The sequence below is a fragment of the Lygodium microphyllum genome, chromosome 7 (assembly GCF_053477565.2).
Source record: "Lygodium microphyllum isolate KBCC chromosome 7, Lygodium_microphyllum_v1.1.10, whole genome shotgun sequence".
Lineage (NCBI taxonomy): Eukaryota > Viridiplantae > Streptophyta > Polypodiopsida > Schizaeales > Lygodiaceae > Lygodium > Lygodium microphyllum.
In genome coordinates, this window is record NC_141141.1 from 53,279,603 (window position 1) to 53,298,113 (window position 18,511).

General features: G+C 45.6%; 1 protein-coding gene across 1 annotated transcript in view; it reads right to left on the bottom strand.

The window, feature by feature from the left end:
• LOC148033448 (uncharacterized) overlaps positions 1-18,511 on the bottom strand; it is a 242,715-nt gene that overhangs the window by 24,537 nt on the left and 199,667 nt on the right. Inside the window, exon 16 of the mRNA XM_087681371.1 lies at positions 11,071-11,254. Within this exon, the coding sequence (XP_087537497.1) occupies positions 11,071-11,254 (184 nt within the window). The remainder of the gene's footprint in view (positions 1-11,070; positions 11,255-18,511) is intronic.

The window sequence follows — 18,511 nt, forward strand, 5'->3', positions numbered from 1 at the left end:
AGCCTTAATCCCTAGCCCTTTTCCCACTTCACAAACTTAGAGCACCTCAAAGAAAAAGAAAAAGAAAGAGAGTCCATGCACAATCACATCATCTAAGGGGCCTTAATCCCTAGTCCTTTCCCCACTTCACAAACTTAGAGTACCTCAAGGGTAGGGCATCCCGAGAATATCGATACACATAATACCCTAAGCTTTACATTGTACCTCCTCTAACACCAATTAGGTCCTCAAGTATGGGACAACAATCCAAGCTTGATTGGGGTTTGACCCATCTCCTGGTTGCACTTGCATGTGCACAACAGTCATAGTATGGTAAGGTAGACACCCCCTTAGGAAGTGCATACGCCCTTCTATGGTGAAAACTCAGTTTAAAGAGTAGCTTGCTTAAACCAACAACATTGGTGGCCCATATCATCATGATGTCTCTCTTCTTTACCTCGAAAAAACCCATCCTCTAAAGGCTAGCCCAGTGCTAATCCCATTTCCACCAACAATGGTCCAAAGACAATGATATTAGTGGGTTGCCCTCTATGCCTCCAATCGGCATCAACTACACACAAATCCCATTAGACCACCCAATGCCATGGGTTCGGTGCAACTCTAGGAAGGGGGTAATGTTAACCCCTTCTAGGAAGGTGCAATCAAGGAACCATGCAAAAAGAATGCGAAAAAAATCAAATTAAAAAAATCCATAAGCACAAGAAAAGTGAAAACAGAGTGATGGTTTAGCACAAGAAATTTTTGAGCTAGAGAATTACTTGAACTTATTTTTGTAAAAGAGCATCAGTATGCAATTTGTAAAGTCTGCAAGCTCAAGCAAGATCAATCCTCAAGCTCCAAGGCGTAAACTCAACAGATTTTGGCCAAGCAAGTCAAAAAAGATTTGTGAAATATAAATAGTGCGTGCAAGTTGAGAGAAGACTGAAATCTAGACTAATATAATACAAGGGTGCCCAAAAATTTGAGATCACATCTAAAAACTAAAAAGTGAATGGATAAGCTCATCCTTGTGGTGTGCCATATTGAGAACTCTCTGCTTCTTGCATGTTTCTTGCTTGTGTAAGAGAGGGTGAGATTGAGAGAGAGGAAGGGAGAGGGAGAGGGAGAGTGTGAGGTAGAGTGAGGGACTGGTTGGAGAAGCTCTTACTTCTTCTTCTTCTTCTTTTTCTCTTTTTCTTCTCTTCTTCTTCTTCTTCTTCTTGGAGCTTCTACAATGATCGAAGCAAAGAAGGTGGAGCTTGTTTGAGGCACATTGGAAGGATCATGGAGCCATCAATAGGACTTTCATGGATAGATTACAATGAGAAGGTAAACTGGTGAGTTTGCTACATTCATTCCAAGAGTTTGAAAAGGGTTATATAAGAGGTCACACCATCATCATGTTGCTCAAAATGCTAACACAATAGGTGTTCCATTAAGTGCAGTATGTGTGGCTTGTACAAGCAATGACATAGGGAGTTCTCTATGCTATGCACAATGTATTGTTCCTCCCTTTGGCTCTAATGTAGTAGGAATTGTTGGCCTCTTTCAAGACACTTGAAATTTTGGATATACTTTCTACTACTTTTCTATTGGTTACATTTATTATGCTTGCTTCAAATATCCTTGTTCGTCATATCTTTCTTGTATCTCCCTGAGGAGGAAAATTTGTACCTTGAAATTTCCTTCTGGGAATCCTATTTTTATTGGATATACTTGCTTCTTCATTGTTCTTTCAAACACCTTCTTTCTTTACCTTGTTTATCTTCCCTTTGTCGCTTAACTATTACAACCATTACTTCTTCAATCCCATTCAAGTTCACCACATTCTTCCATTTTTCTTTAAACTTTAATCCACTTGGGCTAGCTTCTTCATTAATATCCACCTTAGAGTTACTCTGTTCTTGAAATTCCTTGGCATAGGATAAATCTCACCATCTTTTTGTGCTAGGTAAGAGAAAACTTGTACTACAATGACCTGCTTCTCCCCAATTATAGCATGTAAGCATAGAATCCCTCTACCAAATAAACCTATTCATTTCCTTGTTGCCTTTGCTCTTTGTTAAAGTCCCCAAATTTCCTTCTCTTCTTTCTCTTCATCTTAGCTCCTCCATAATGTGCTTCTTTAGATATTGGAGTTCCTTTGAGATATTTTCAATTCTATCCATCTTCATACCCTCCTCTTCCATGAAATTCTACATAAACTAAACTTGATTATACATAGCTCCTTGATTCTCTTTCTTACAAGGCATTATCATCGGCATTTTTTGGCCCAATCTAAGTAGGTTCCACTAATTTTCTTTAACTATCTTCAAAGTCTCCTCATAAGATTGAGGTCTTTTTAACTCCAAGGCAATGCTCTTAAATTTGAAATTACTCTTTTTTAGCATGGCAAACTATCTTTCTTCTTTAAGAGTGTTCCCCCATTGCATCCATAGTGCTTCAAAGCCTTGAGCAAACTACTCTCCCATTTGATTCTCCTTTTGGATGAAGGAAAATGGCTTGTGCTATACCATGCGTGTATCTTTGGTTCACAAATATTATTGTATCAATGCCACCTTAACTCCATACTCAATGTCCACCATTTGTTGATATGTCATCTCTTAATCCATATAATCTTGAAGGCAATCTCAAGTTGCACCTCGAATCGTGTTGTACATAATTTGAAGCTAGTGATTTCTCACTATCTCCACTCATTGAGTAGGCCAACTCAAAGTCTTCGACAAACTACGCCGCATCCTCTTCCTTGCCACCAAAGAAAATTTGTGAAACTTGAAGCATTCATCTCCACCACCTAAAGGCTTGTAAGAAAGATCCTTAGTGAGGGACACCCAAGTAAGTCATGCCGAGAAAACCTGAACACCTCAACTTCTTCTAGCTAGGGTTTACATATAACCATCAACACCCCTTTTTACACAAACAAAAGCAGTTCTTTTAATCAAAAACCTCCAATGTAGTCCGTCCTTTATGGATTCCTTTGGTTCAAGGCTTTGTCGTTTGTGGTTTTTCTTATCTTATTATCATTTTGGTACTATTGGTGGGCATCACCTCCATTAGAACTCATGTTCTTCTTCTCTCATTGCACTCTCTTCCTTTACTCTACCATGTGGCATTGACTTGTCCTCTTCTAAAGTCCTATCTCCTTTCAATTTCTCCACATTGCCTCTTAGCTCCACTTCTCCTTTCACTTTCATTGAGAGGCTCTCTTGCAATTATCCTTTGAAAGCACACCCTTCCACGCCCCCCCCCCCCCCCCCCCCCCCCCCTAGTAACAACCAAAAAAGAAAACATGGGGTGATGATAGGTGGTGCCTCTCATGATCTTCAAAGCTGAAGGCCTGTATCAACCTTTTACTAATCATTATCATGCTCTTTATGCTCATTGACCATTGCTATGATGATTTGAGAGGCTTCTCTAGCGAAGTAAAAATGGTGTGCCACTTTACATTTTTGCATTGCTTATAAATATGTTGCACCCATGATGTCATATATTGCATTCTTGATTATGACTCTAGCTTTGTGCTTTGTGGATTGGGAAACTATTTTCAGTTTTGATGCTTTTTAGTATTAAGGTTTGTACTTTTATACCTCTACTTTATCATTAAAAATCTTATTACTAATGACACCCCCTTTCACATGCACATTGGTGCTTTGACAACTATCCAACAAGACACAATGCATGTGCCATTTCAAAATGTACCATGCCAAGATTGTATTGGCACATTCCACTAGGAAGAATAGTCTACCACTTTGCCATCTCACATCATGATGTCGAAGGCACCATGTTGTTGCCATACTTGCTGTCAATCAATGTGTCATAATTCACCCCTCATTATTTCATGTGCTACAAAAATAAGTCCATGTCACCCTAACTATATTAGTTGAACCATATTTTGAGTCATTCTCTTCTTAGATACATCTTTTCAAGACTATCATCAAACCCTTCATCCCCTAGGCATCTACAATCAAATTCATGGTCTCAAAACCTTAAAGTAGAAGGACCTCTCTCAAAAATCAACGCATTCAACACTCACAAGATTCCAAATGAGCATTGACACATATACTTTAAGACTCATGATGTAATAGATTTGTGCCTCCTTGAAGTAGCGAACCTAAATGGAATAGGAAACTTTGATAAGATGCATCCTTATGCTATGGCATCCATGTATGTGCAATATATTCCCTTCTAGTCGAAAGGTGTTACACTTTGGATCTCATAAGGATCATAGGGCCTAGGAGTCATCCCCACCTTGGATTGTAGATCTAATAGATTTTGACAATGACATGAACTCCTCTAGTAGGACAAAGAATCCTTTAGTGGAAATGTGAGACAAGTTGTACTTCTTACCTCTAGCACAATGAGCTGATCTGCACAAAGAAGCACCTCAAAACACAACTTAATGTCATCAACTTCTTGGTATTAAACTCCATCCTTTCTAGACTCTAAAACTTCTTTGCCCATCTCATTAGCCCTTGTCATGGACACTTCCAAAATACTAAAAGCATAGCCACAACCCTTGTGGTTCCAGGTGAAAACCTTGTTACTCAAGGAAAAACCCTAAAACATTATCCTAAGAAAAGCAAAATACTTGAGGGCTAACTTTGTCTAGATTCCTTTTTTGCCTAAAGGCACAAGACTTGTTAATTTCATAACTAGGGCATAACCAAGTGTGATTTCATCTCTTGCTAGCCATTTTGTAGTTTGCGAAAGAAGTGTCACACTTGGTAATATTACCCTATCACTAAATGAGTCAAAGTCCCTTGGCATTGCATCATAGTTAAGTTTTACCCTCCTAGATAGAATCCCATCCTTGCACACACAATTTATGCATATGTGAGTGCATGTACTGACATAGATTCATACGTAAGGAGAAGATTTACTCTTCTATGTGGTTATTTACAATTATAGTTGTTGTAGTTGCAATGTAGTTTGTATTCATTCATCAAGGGATAGAGACTATTGTGATGATCACAAGGGAAAGGAATATATGAGGTCCTAAGGAAGACAAGGCTTTGAAGGGAGTTTTATGGATTCTCTATCCAAGTGGAACATTAATGTGCATACTTTTGCATTGATGCAAGTTGGTGAGATGAAAATCTTATTTTGCATGATATCTTTCCTTACCTTCCCCATCAAACAATAATTCATGCACCTAGGGATGAGAAAGGAAACGAAAAGAATTGTGCAATCTAACTCATGAGTTATGACTAACACTAGGCCCAAGTATATCTTGCCTTTGATGAGCCCTGAGAATGTGTAGGGTTAGAGGAGGGGATAGGCAAATCTATGCAAGGGTAGTGCCACACTAAAGTCTTGCTAAATTTGTTTAAAAGTTTTGCAATTAAACTCCTTTGTGACACATTCTTTGACTTTGATTCCTTTTGTAAATAGTGTTACACTACCCTAATGTAGTTTGCACTTTGAGGTTCAGAGCTAGGACACACATGTAATTTCTACCAACATGAGTCCATGGTGGGGTTGATAATATGTGTGGTTGGCACAATTTTACTAGCACTTGTTTGTTAGGACTTAGGGCCGAGCCATGCACAACTTTGTTGACGTGCAACTTTGAGCATGTCAAGCACAACATCCCCACATGAGTGGACATTCTTTGTAGCATGTAGTTAATGCACGTTCATGGAGGCATGAGGAGAGAAAAAGCTTGAAGTTGATGAGAGAGACCATCGAGAATGAGAGTGAATATGTAGAGAAATGAATCTCAATATGACATGTCATGTTAACTCGATGAAGTTAATGGAGTATCCTCATTTTTAGAGGGTACCCTATCAAATGGGTCAAGTCCCTAATTTGTTTAAGTTGAAGTTGTCCTCCATCCATGCGCAATAAACGTGAACTTCATTGACTCATGCAAATCAAATTGACTTGTGTCTGCCCTAGCTCCTTAGAGAGTTGATGGAGTACCCTCTAAAAATGAGGGTATTCCACGAACTTGCTTGAATTCTCATGAGTTGTTCATGGGAGATTAGTAGATTAGACCTTCTCTCTCCTCCTATTTGTGTCTATCTACAAACAAAGCTCTAGTGAGACTAAAATGGTGGGGTCAAATTGGTCACTTGGACTGTGTCTGGCTATGTCAAACTTGAAGTCCTCATAGCACACAAGTCCATGTACTTGGGCATGGCATGGTTGTTAATGCATTGGGATTGCTCCCAAGTTAAGAGTAGTATTTATAGAAGACATTCTTTCTCAACTCTGAATGACCTTTCACAAAAATATAACTGCGTTTTTCATGAACGCTTGTTAACATTGGGCTCTTTACTCTTTAAAGAATCAGCGCTCCTTTAAAATTTTCTTTAAAAAATGTGATAGATCTTTAATGTGCCAAGATTCTCGGATGGGTGATGTATAACAAGGCTGAGCCGTCCCTAGGAATTGAACTCAGCAAGAACACACACACACACACACTCTCTCTCTCTCTCTCTCTCTCTCTCTCTCTCGGTGCAAAGCAGCTCGCCCCTCACGTCATTGGCACTCTTATATGAGAACTGGTTGTTAATTTGACTACCAAGTGGTTAGTGATGATCGAGGAACACACACACACAAAATCTCTTTGCTGGCATAAATTAGCTCGCCCCTTATGTCATTTGTGCTCTTGTATGAGAATTGGTTGCTAATTCGAGTGCCAAGTGATTACCTTAGAGCCCCGCCACACTTAAGTTCTTTTACTTAGTGTGAAAGGGCTCTACCATCAAAACATTGCAGCCACACACAAGTTGAGACTTGTGTAGACCCCGCAATACAACATAGAAAAAGATGGTAGCTGATGATTAAAAAAAGAGGGTAAACAATTAAAGAAACATTTTTGGGCAGAGAGAGAGAGAGAGAGAGAGAGGTTAACGTCTATGTAAGGCCAATGTGGCTGATGAGACAAAATCTAGAGTACATCCATGTCTAATGCCATCTCATCAAGATAACATTCAAAATAAGTGGGTGACCTATGAAACCATGCTAAGAGTAATTATACAATGGGACTATACCAGGGTTGAACCACATGTGTTATCCCATTCGTAGGGTAGAAAAGAAAAGAAAAGAAAAGGAGAACTAGATCTGATATAACCATGTACAAAAATATGGTGGAGACTAGAAGTTGTAGCTGATCTCAAGTTCTGCACGTGATTTTAGCTATGATGTGGTCCCTAGCTGCTTCACTCATATTCTTGGTGGTGAGTCTTCAGTGTCTCGTGATAATGGCTCTGATTTGCCGACTGTGGCCTCCTCAATCATGGTCTTGGTAGATGGGGTTGTTGTGCTCGATGAAGGAAGAGAGAGAGAGAGAGAGAGAGAGAGAGAGAGAGGATACGCCTAAAGGAATAAAAGAGAGAGATAAGATAAGATCTATTAACCTCTCTAAAAGGCAAGAATGGCCTATGAGACCATAACCAATACAACTGGTATCACCATCTCTCATAATAGAAGAGAGATAGAGACAAAGATAGATTTATATGTAGGTCTACATGGTAGATTGGGATGAGAAGTATGAAAAACTGAAAAAGCTGAAAAAACTAGGTTTAAAAGATTTTGAGTGTAGAGTATCTCTTCCTTAGTCTATGGAATCCACCAAGACTCTGCAAGCTACCTCTGACTGAGTCAACACGCCAATCTGCATCTGTAACGAGCAATTGTGATGCAAATGTAACGCATACACGTACGCCTATGTCACCAAGTAGGTATTCTAGGGCGTCGTGCTCTATGTAATGCTGTAGCTTTGTCAGCTGTGATGCCGCCTGATGATGTCCCTCAATGAGGCCTATCAATAGGAGATGTATTTGGGGTGGCAGCAGCTGGGGGTTCAGCTACACTGAAAAAGTCTGTAATTGCTCTTTGGAGGGGCGGATGAGGCTAGGGCCACCTTCTATCCTGTAACAATACTGCTCTACATAGCTAGAGCTCCAATAAGAAAAGTCCCAAACATCTTTGGTCCTCATAGTCCATCACTTGTCTTAATGGTCCAAAGCCCTCCTTAAAGAGAGAATGATAGCGGCCATGGATATCATAGTATATAGTACATCTGCAAATGTAGTGCTCCTTTGTTTCTAGCTCCCATTCACAAAGCTGGCACATCCTCTCATTGGTCGCAATATGGCTCCATCGACCTATCTCAATCAACAATTGATGCAATGAGGTGCGAATCTGACCAATAGCAACTCAGAGTCCATGAGAAAGTTGAGCATCCATGTATCTCAGCCTCACTATGAAACCATCATGAGAGAGCTACAAGAAGTGGAATTGGTATTGTGCCATTTTCGTGCCTAATGGAAAAGGGGGACTTGGACCAAGTCCTTCTTGTCTCCACTTTAGTGATGTCTGCTTTGATCACACTATTCAGCTCTACACGACTGAGTCTCAAAGTAGGGCAGTCAGGGCTGTAATCGAACGGTGGTAGTCTATCTACACTCATGCCATGTAAGTTCAGCAACGTGCTCCTATGTGCATACCAACATTGTCTATCTTCCTTTGCTACAAGTTGTCTTGAAGACTCCAGGGCTAGTCTAGGGTATCAGTCTTTAGGGAGCTGCCATATCCTCTAGAGGAAAGTAATTGCTTGGAATAATGCCTCAACTACCATGGGTGTAACACCCTATTTCACTTGGATGATCTCTTGTGGTACCGAGGCTTTTTCCCTTATCACGTGCTATCCTCATGACCAGTGGTCTTTCCATATGTTCCCAGCCATCATAATGTTGTGCTATGGTCCATCACATTCCCTAAGTGGCATCCGTCTAGTATGATAAAGGCTTGGACCCCAAATGGCTGCCCCATAGAGTAGTGTGGGCATAACTAGAGTGTCAAAAAGCCACAATTTGGTACGAGGCTCTTGAAATTGTATGTGTGCACATTTCCACTCTAGGGTACCCAAAGCTACATATGCCCGTGCAAGCCTAGCCTCAAAAGTTTCCTTCCATGAAAATTGTGGCCCTTTGAAAATGACCCCAAGCTATACATATTGTCTAACCATTTCCACAAGCTAACCGTCATACATAAAGTGATGCTCTGAGCGTATCACCCAAGCTGCCGCGGTGTTAAAGACCATAATTTTAGTCTTTCCAAGATTACCCTTGAGACCTTTATCTTCACAGAACACATGCAATGCATCCAGATATCATTGTAGCCCCTTAGGTGAATTTGAGATAAGAACCATATCCTCTGCATATAACAAAATTGGTATCAGTACCCCAGCAGCCAAGCTGGCTCCCATACAACCCCATCTTTGTATGTAATCAGAAATCTCATCAATGTACAATCCAAACAGCAAAGGAGAGAGGGGACAGCCTTGGTTTACACCAATTGTGCTAGACACTGAGTCTGTTGTGCCTCCAGGTACTCGTACTCTCCTTGTCATAGTTTCATACAATGCATAAATACACCCCTGCATTTCCTCTGGGACCCTAATGGCTCGCAACCTTTGCATGAGTCTTGCATGTGGTACAATATCAAAAGCCTTGCGGAAATCCACAAAACAACAATAGATTTTTGTCTCCGTGATCGTCCCTCCTCAATCAAGGCCCTTAGCATGAATATATGGTCTAGCGTGTTGTATCCACGACGGAAGCCAGCTTGTCCTGCAGACCGTATTTTCTTTGTTTCAGCCCACCAACTCAATCAAGAGAGAGAGAGAGAGAGAGAGAGAGAGAGAGAGAGAGAGATAGATGTTAGGAAGAACCATTGTTTGCTCTACACGAGCAGTGTGATTTTCTCTTTGTGATAAAGTCCTGATAGTCTTTCTTCATTTTCTTTGAGGACTTGATGGTCTGATGTAACAGAATGTAATGAGAGAAAGAGAGAGAGAGTTTCTTTGATGACCTGATGGTCTGATGTAACAGAAAGTAGAGATATAGAGAGAATGATGACCTGATGGTCTGATGTAAATATTTACTACTTAATTCTATTATTTTCACGAAAAAAAGAGAGAGAGAGAGATGGTTACAGATTGACTGCATGGACTTAGATAGGTCAAATGGGCCTATGCATGGCCTGATCCTTAACATTCATCTGGTATCGTTAGTCCCAAATCCCCGATCTGCAAAAACGTGCAAGCTTTCAAGCAGTGTGGGCTTGTCAGTGCACGAACAGGATACTCAGCCCGTAATTTTGCAGAAAAGTTGCATGTCAGCTTGGAGTTCCTAATCCTCATATGGAGTATTGCAAGGACTTTGAAGTTGTGCAGCATTTAGGGCGTCTTTGCAACAAGGCATTGAGTCCCTTTGATTTGCATACAGTAGCAGCATGGAGTTGAGACCAATTGTTCAATCTTGACTGTAGACTGATCCATGTGGCCATAGAAACTGCGGGCCACATCACTGTCCTCTTAACATGGCCACAAGACAGACTTGTTCCAGAGGCATTGCCCATTCTAGATCATCTTCACATTGAGAGCTCATTCAGGAAGCTTGTCACAAAAGACAAACAGTACGCTTCTGTTTTGTCTACTTCGGGAAATTACTATCCTTGTTGGTGAACTCCAAGTTGGCATGTCACTCTCTAGCAAAATTCTTTGGTAGAATGACAAGTAACTGGAAACTCTATTCAGAGCTCAAGTTCCATAGACACTTTCATGGCTAACCAAGAAAGATCAGAAGATACGAAAGATTGAATCACTGCATTCAGATCTGAGTGGGGACATTACATGCTCTATTGGCTGTTATAGCCCTGCACCCTGAAAGAGGATGCTGTCCAAACAGCTTCGAGGCAGCAAAGAGAGACTGAGAGTTTAGCATGGAGTTTATGTATGGATTTTGCCATTTTTGCAGGTTGGTCTTCCCTTTTTCTGAAAGGAAGAAAGTTTTATCGAAGGTCTAAATAGATGTGCCATCATCACTCACGTCAATGCTGATGCAGTGCAGATGATGGTTGACTTTTAAGAGGCAAGATACATACTATAGGAGTTAAGAAGCAACATGAAAGTAAATTACAAATAGTTTGCCCCTCAAGCTTTAGTAATATTCTTCTCACCCTACACTCAACATTGGATCAAGTCAATGTCTGGATAGTGATTCTTTATTGTTAGTCATTGCCATCAGATTATGTGAGGTTAAGCAGGTGTAAATGCAGAATAAATGTCTGGTAACGGACCTGTTTCTCTGCATGCCAAGCCATTGCTATCTCTCTTAGCTTTTTCTCTAGATACATGTTTTTCGGGTCTCGGCTATGGTTATCTTGAATTATATATTCAACAGATTTATTGTGATTGAACTGAGCAACTTCATGAGTTCCTGGCACACTAAGTTCCCACGACTCTGGTTTAACGAGCATTGACCTGCAAATTGCCAATCAATCTTTTCTAGTTACAACATGTACATTTTCGGTATTGGATCAGTCATATGCAAATTTAGGTGTTTCAACAGAATTGGCTTCCATTAAACAAGAAAGGTGGAAAGCTGTTCTTTCTCAGATTTTCCTTCCTGCTTGAGCATAATAAGGACACATAATTAGCTAACTAAAGATTGGAAATGTATTTATGGAAAGACATAGTACTAGGTACTGGCTGGCTGGCATGAAGGGTGACGAACAGCACTGCTAAAGAAGTGAAGATGGAGAAAGAATCCAATGGGATGTGTGCATGTGAGAGCCAGAGGATATGGATGAGGTTGTCCAAATATGATGCATATTTCAAACTGAATAACAAATGCTGCTGATGATGATCAATGTCTACATGGCAGCAAGCACTTCAGATCTTCCAAATAGTTAGGCTGACAACAAGATACCATCACTGCAAGGAGAATCTATGGGTACCCAGAGTTTCTTCATCAATGACTTAGAACAGGGTTTATGATGTGAGTGAAGATTGAACAGGTGATTCATGACTTTCGGGATGAGTAACGCATGGATCATGGACAGGTATTTCAGCAGTAGTAATGGAACAATTTATGGATGGATTACTAATGGATCATTTGGATCAGCAAACACTAGCTACAACTATGGGTTGATTACTTGAGATACAATATACTGAATGAGTTGTCAAATGCAGATCCTTAAATACCTTTTGTGTTTAGTGATTGGTCTTGAATTTAGGATATTAAATGATTGCACTTGGATGTGTAGAGACAGTTTTGGCGATTGGGTCTTGAGCCATGTGATCATAAAGATCTTGTTGCTCTCACCTGTTACGTTCGCTGCTCTCCAACCCCCCGCTATTGCGCCAAATCCCCCGCCTTTGTCCCGCTACTCCCTCGTCCGCCTCTGCCTCTGATCGACCCCTCTTCCCTACTCGTTGCTGCCTCTGCTCGACACCCTGCACAGCGCCGTCCCACCCCTGTTCGACGCCCCGCCCCTGCTCAATGCCGTGCCCCTGCTCAACCTCCCACAGGGTCGCCCCGCCTCTGCTCGATGCCTCCGCCCCTGAAGTTGCTCCCTCCCTCTGCAGCAACTCCCCCCTCCGGTAGCACAACAGCGTGATAGGTAGGTTCCCAGCAAGGACGCGCAATGGAAACCTATGGTCAGACGCCGGCGCACTCAGTGAGTGCCCCCTAGTCAAACACCTTGCACGTAGTCCTCTCTAAGGAGCAGCTCTTAGCCGTCCGAGCTAAGGAGCTGGAGCTAATGGAAACAATGATTTATGGTCAGGTAGTAGGACATTCCCCATCCAGGGCCCAACTTCGGGACTGGCTTCACTCCATGCTGCGCATCAGCATAGCGCAGATCGTGGAGGTGGTCCTATTGGGCCAAGGGATCTTCATGGTCTGGCTCAACTCGGCAGACACAGCTCCCGAGTTACCTGCTAGTTCACCATATGCGTCCACGAAGGGGGTCATATACATGGTCCCTTGGTACAGTGGCTTTACTGTGGAGGCGTTTGCACTCCACAATAGGTTTCTTCAGCACCCGGTCACCCTTCTTTTCCCCGGCTTGGCGATTGAGTATTGCCAATTGGTGGAAGACTTTGGACGGCTCTTCGGCACTGTCCTTCCCGCGTCTTTTAGGGATGCAGTGACAGTAGTAGGAGTCCCAAAGGTACGGATGGCAGTGAAAGAGGTCAAGAATATCCCACAGTTCCTAAAGATTGAGGCAGGCGAGCACTTCTTTAGGCAGTAGGTCATTGTGACTGGGCAACCAGGGCAATGCCTGTACTGCCACGACTTTGGGCATTAGGCAGCAGGTTGCACGCATTTTGGAGCCAAGGCGACTCCGCCCACAAGTCCGCATGTGGACGCTGACGGCTTCACATGGGTCCAGAGACGTCAGAGAGGGAGACGGCAAGGGGGGGCGCAACCAACTCCTCAGACCCAGCCTCATTAGCAGGGTACAGGCGGGTAAGCGACTCCCCCTCGGCAGAGCACTCCACAACCCCCCTATCCGTCCCACCCGACAGGACCACAGCTCTCCACATTCTCCACCCGCGCCATAGACTGCCTCGCTTGTGTTTCCACAATCCCCTCACCCACCCACCCCCCCCCACAGACCATGCCCTCCCCTCCCCCCACACCCGCTAGGCATGTCCATCTATCCCACCATCCCTCGATCCTCTTCCCCCCTACCACCCCCCCTACCAAGTACCCCCCCTGATCCACACCCAGGTCAGGTGAGCCCCCCCAGACCCACCCCCCCTCCTCCCACAAGAGGTGATGAGCCACACACACCTACCTCCTCCGCGCACCAGCAGTTTTCCCCCTCCCACACAGCCACCAGCTCATCCGCCCGTGCCACCCGCTACACCTTCCCGAGACAGGCATAGCTATTTCCACAGGAGTTCTTCCGTAGTGGCCCATGGTCCTACCTGCGAGTTGCGGAGCGCGGAGAGTTTCCACTACCTCTAGAGGTGGGGGATCTTTGTGGTTCGTAAGTCAAGGAGGGCAAGGTCTATCTACTAGCACCACCGGATGGACCAAACTACGCCGTTTTTCTTCAGTCCTCTTACTCAAGGGAGTGGACGACTACACAGATTGAGGAGTTGAAGAGTCAAGTGGCGGATCACATCTCCCAGTGGATGGGAGATGAAGGATTAGCGCTCTTTGCACAACAGTGGCCAGGTAGCATGATGGACATTAACTGGTGGGCTGGTGCCGAGGTCCCACATGTGAGCATTATCTTTCAAGTCCCTCCACAGTGGAGAGCTCCGAGGGACGTGATCGAGTGGCCCCTAGCATAGGCGGCCTGTTTCTACCAATGTATAGAGGTGCGATTCTCAGTATGGCTGATAGATGCATTGATAGTACCACTTGGAGCATCTATCATCCCTATGGTCCGGCCGAGGGCCACCATCATGGGGGATTGGAGTTCACCATCTAGACTGGCGGCAAAGCACACTTGCATGCCTCATAGTTTCTCCTCCTCATTAGCAGCATGCACACCGAACAGATGCTTGTTCGGTTAGTCACAGGTTTCCCTGTGAGCTTACACCTTGCATCCCGGAATGTGAATATTCTCCACTATAGCAAGGTACGTGGTTCTAGGAAGTTGATTGTTCGGCAGGAGTTGCAGTCTGCCCTTGCCGGACGGATCGACATCTTGCTTCTGCAGGAGCACAAGCTCAACCCCACCTAGGCCCAACAGGTTGGGAAGGTACTTCCGGGCAGGTCCCACACTTACTAGGAGCATGCCATAGGTGCCCACGGTAGGAGTGGAGGCGTATGCACCTCTATTGGCCGGAGTCTCCCCGCCTATGTACTAGACCACGTGACGATAGTGGCAGGAAGGGTTCTATGGATCATATTGGATATTGGGGACTTGTGTATTGGAGTCCTCAATGTCTATGCCCCTACGGAGGTTAGAGCATGCAGTAGGTTCTGGGTGGAGATCGTAGATGGCCTTCCAGATGTGGACTCTTGGATTGTTGGAGAAGATTTCAACAACTTGGAAGCCTTGGAGGACCAGTAGGGCAGAGGGAGAAACTACCAAGGCATGGCTAGGGACGAGCAGGAGGCATGAGAGGTCTTTTTGCTTGCAGTCAGAGCACGTGATGCCTGGAAAGATCCTGCCTTCCACAGGATGGAGAGGTCGTTGGACTTCTCTTGGGGATACAGGCGGCTACGTGGAGTCTTGCTGGAGCAGTTGGACTGGTTTTATATGGGAGAGTGGGGAGGCTCTCGTGGAGGCTAGATTGAGCAGTTGGCAGGCACTACATTGTCCGATCATTGCCCGGTTCTCTTGACACTTAACCCCCCCAGCATCCGCCCTAGACACACGATCCTGTCGGATTCCTAACTCGATCTATAGGAGGGAGGAGGTGATGAGACAAATAGAGCAGATTTGGACTAGAGAGTGGAACAGGAGGGACCAGATAGTAGAGGAGGTTACAGAGCTCCTAGCCGAGTCGAGCAGAATCTGCCAAGAGGCAGCCATATAGGCTAGGCAGCAGTGTTGAGAGGAGGAGAGAGTACTCCGGCGGGACCTTGCAGCCACGCAGAGATTATTACAGGAGGCACCAGGGGATTTCACCCTCCACACACAGGAGGTGCGCGTGCAAGCAGCCATTGCTGGCCTAGAGGACAGGCGCTCCGAGTTCTCTTTCCGCACCTCAGCAGCCTTTTGGGTGCGGAAGATGGACACAATGTGCAGGGAGTTCTTCCAGGTGCACCAGCCCCGCACTGCAGGAGAGAAGATACGCAGCCTTCGGGATCAATATGGGAGGACCTGTTCTAGCCCAGATGAGGTGATGGAGATTGCCTCTGACTATTACATGCGCCTCTTCCAACAGGAGACAGCTTCAGCTAGAGGACAGAGATATAGACAACAGATATGGGATCACATCTCGTCTCTCGTCACAGAGGAGATGGGACGCTCCCTCCTAGCCCCCTTCACAGAGAAGGAACTAGAGGAGGCTTTCCATACACAGGATGGGCAGAAATGCCCGAGGGAGGATGGCCTCTCTAAGGCCTTCTTCACTACCTACTGGGAACTGGTGAAGGATCCCCTACTGATGGCTTTCCAGGAGATTTTCACTTCAGGACAGATGCCATGGAGTCTCTCGGCAAGCCTTATCAGTCTTCTCCCCAAAGGGGGAGACCGGTTGGAGCTCTCCCAGTGGAGACTGATCACCTTATTATCAGTGGCCTATAAGGCACTAGCAAAGATGATTGGTAGGCGATTATGCCCCGTGCTTCTAGATATCATCCATGATACACAGACAGGCTTTGTCCATGATACGAGCATCCTAGACAATGTATTTACCTTCTTTGAGGTGAAAGAGTGGGCTTAGCATAGTGGGCAGAGACTGGCAATACTACTCTTGGATTTTGAGAAAACTTATGATAGGGTGGACTGGGATTTCCTAAAGGGCACCATGGTGAGGTTGGGATTCCCCCAGGCTTGGATTCGTGGGGTCTCCGGCTTGTACAGATTGGCCACAGCAAGGTTTTTATAGGCGGAAGGCGAGGGGAGTAGTTTCGGCTGGAGAGATCGGTTCGACAAAGCTGCCCCTTAGCCCCATACCTGTTCCTACTCTTCGCAGAGGCGATGTCTCACTTCCTCAGGTCATGTGTGAGCGGATTACGCGGCCTCCGACTTCTAGTGAGAGAGGAGGCTGAGTTGTTAGACTCAGAGTACGCAGATGATACAGCCCTCTACATAGAGGACGATGAGTTGATGCTGGAGAGAGTGAGACTAGCTCTTGACGTGTTCTGCTTTGTAGCAGGAGCGTAAATCAACTGGCGAAAGTCGGTTGGTTTCCTCACAGACCCGGACTCCAGCATGGAGGGGGGTGCCCATCTGGGATTTAGATAGGTGAGCAGAGGGCAGACCGTCCGATACCTAGGGTTCCAGGTGGGACTCGACATCACTCCTGTCCAGCAGTTTCTTCCTGTCCCTGATTCTATTAAGAGAAAACTAACCTACTGAAGCACGGTTCGCCTCTCACTAGCCAGACGAGCCCTGGTGGCTAACCAGGTCCTTCTAGCGATGGGGCCAGGTACATTGCCTCATGTTGGTGCTTCTCCTCATCGTGTGTAGTGCAGCTTCACCGCCTAGTACGGAATTTCCTTTGGTCAGGGTCTGATGGTTCCAGGGATTCCAGGGCCAAGGTGGCGTGGGCGACCATCATACGACATAGGTCAGAGGGAGGGCTTGGGATCATAGACCTTGAGTATCAGAGTATGGCCCTCTTGGGAAAGCTAGTTGTCCGCGGTCTCCACCACGCGGGCAGAATTGGAAGGTATTATTGTAGGAGGGTCTTCAGGATTGTAGACCAAGACTTGGTGGTGAGTGGAGGCTGTCCATGAGATGGATCTTCACATCAGTCCAGATCACCCCTCCTAGATCACCTTTCCTTCGCAGCTTACTCTGCGTGTGGCAAGGCCTCCGTAAGGCCCTAATCCAGAGCCCCCTAGGCTGCCAGGAGGAAATAGATTGTCAGCTGGTGATCTGGAATCCCCAGGTCAAAGATCGGGAAGGGGCACAGATAGGTGAGCGCCTCCACATCCAGTGGGCTGGGTAGGAGACTGGCCCGACTCGTACCATCAAGACATGGCAGGAGGTGTGCAGGATGGCGGACGAGGAGGTGTTGCAGCGAGTATCAGGCTGCCAGAGAGGAGTGGAGTTAAGGAGAAGAGAGATAGATGCAGCAATACCTGCGGAGTAGCTTGCTTCCCCGATAACGAGAGTTGATAGAGCCTGAGGAGGTATGGGCAGCTAGGTTTTCACTAGCAGGCATCCCCCTTCAGGTGGCAGGTAGAGTGGGTGGTACTCCGCAGGGGACTTTCTTTGCCGTTCAGGAGGGGGGACATCTGGCCCTTGACAGAGGCAGCAAGATGAGGGGATCGCCACCCTTTCGTGGAGGAGGATTCGGGTGGTGGGCCTTTAGGGGAAGACATAGCGATTGGACCCCTATGTTTTCTGGAAGGAGCTCAAGGAGTGGCGTCTTTGGATCTGGGAGGGCAGACCACTTGATGAGTTGGAGTGGGATCCAGGAGACTGGCCGGCCTCTGCGGTCGCCAAGAACCCACCTAGGTTCCTAGACTACATTGCCAGGATTGGCAGACATGTACTGATGCAGGAGGATATGGACTGGGCGCCGTCACGTAGCAGGCACTGGGTGGAGTAGAGCATCACGGAGCCCTTCCGACGGACCTTCTCACGCCGCCTATGGGATAGTTGGAGGCCGAGGAGGGTGTCGTACTTTTTATGGTTGGTGGCACATGGAGGCTTGGCGGTGGGAAGTTGGCTTGCCCAGATGCAGGAGGGAGGTTGTAAGCGCTGCACACAACAGCCTTTGGAAACCCCAAAGCGCTGCATTTGGTCATGTGAGGAGGTGTAGCTCGTGTGGAGAGGAGCATGCCACCTCCTTCGCCGTATAGCACCCAGCCTTGGGTGTATCTCATGGGGAGCTTTCTGCTGGCAGGCAGTTAGCCAGGGCCATCACCTTTTGTATGAGGCCGGGACGCAGGACATGATATTCATGATCGAGGCAGGGTCGTGTGCAGTGGTCGGTCTGGAGGCTCTACCCATCGGCCAAGTACTGGAGCCCACAACAGACTGCTCGGAGGTATGGGAGATCATAGGGAGTCTTACTGGATGGCATATATGGAAGGCATGGTGTCAGGAGGCTTTCGGCGGAGAGAGACTTTCAGCACATGCGACCTTA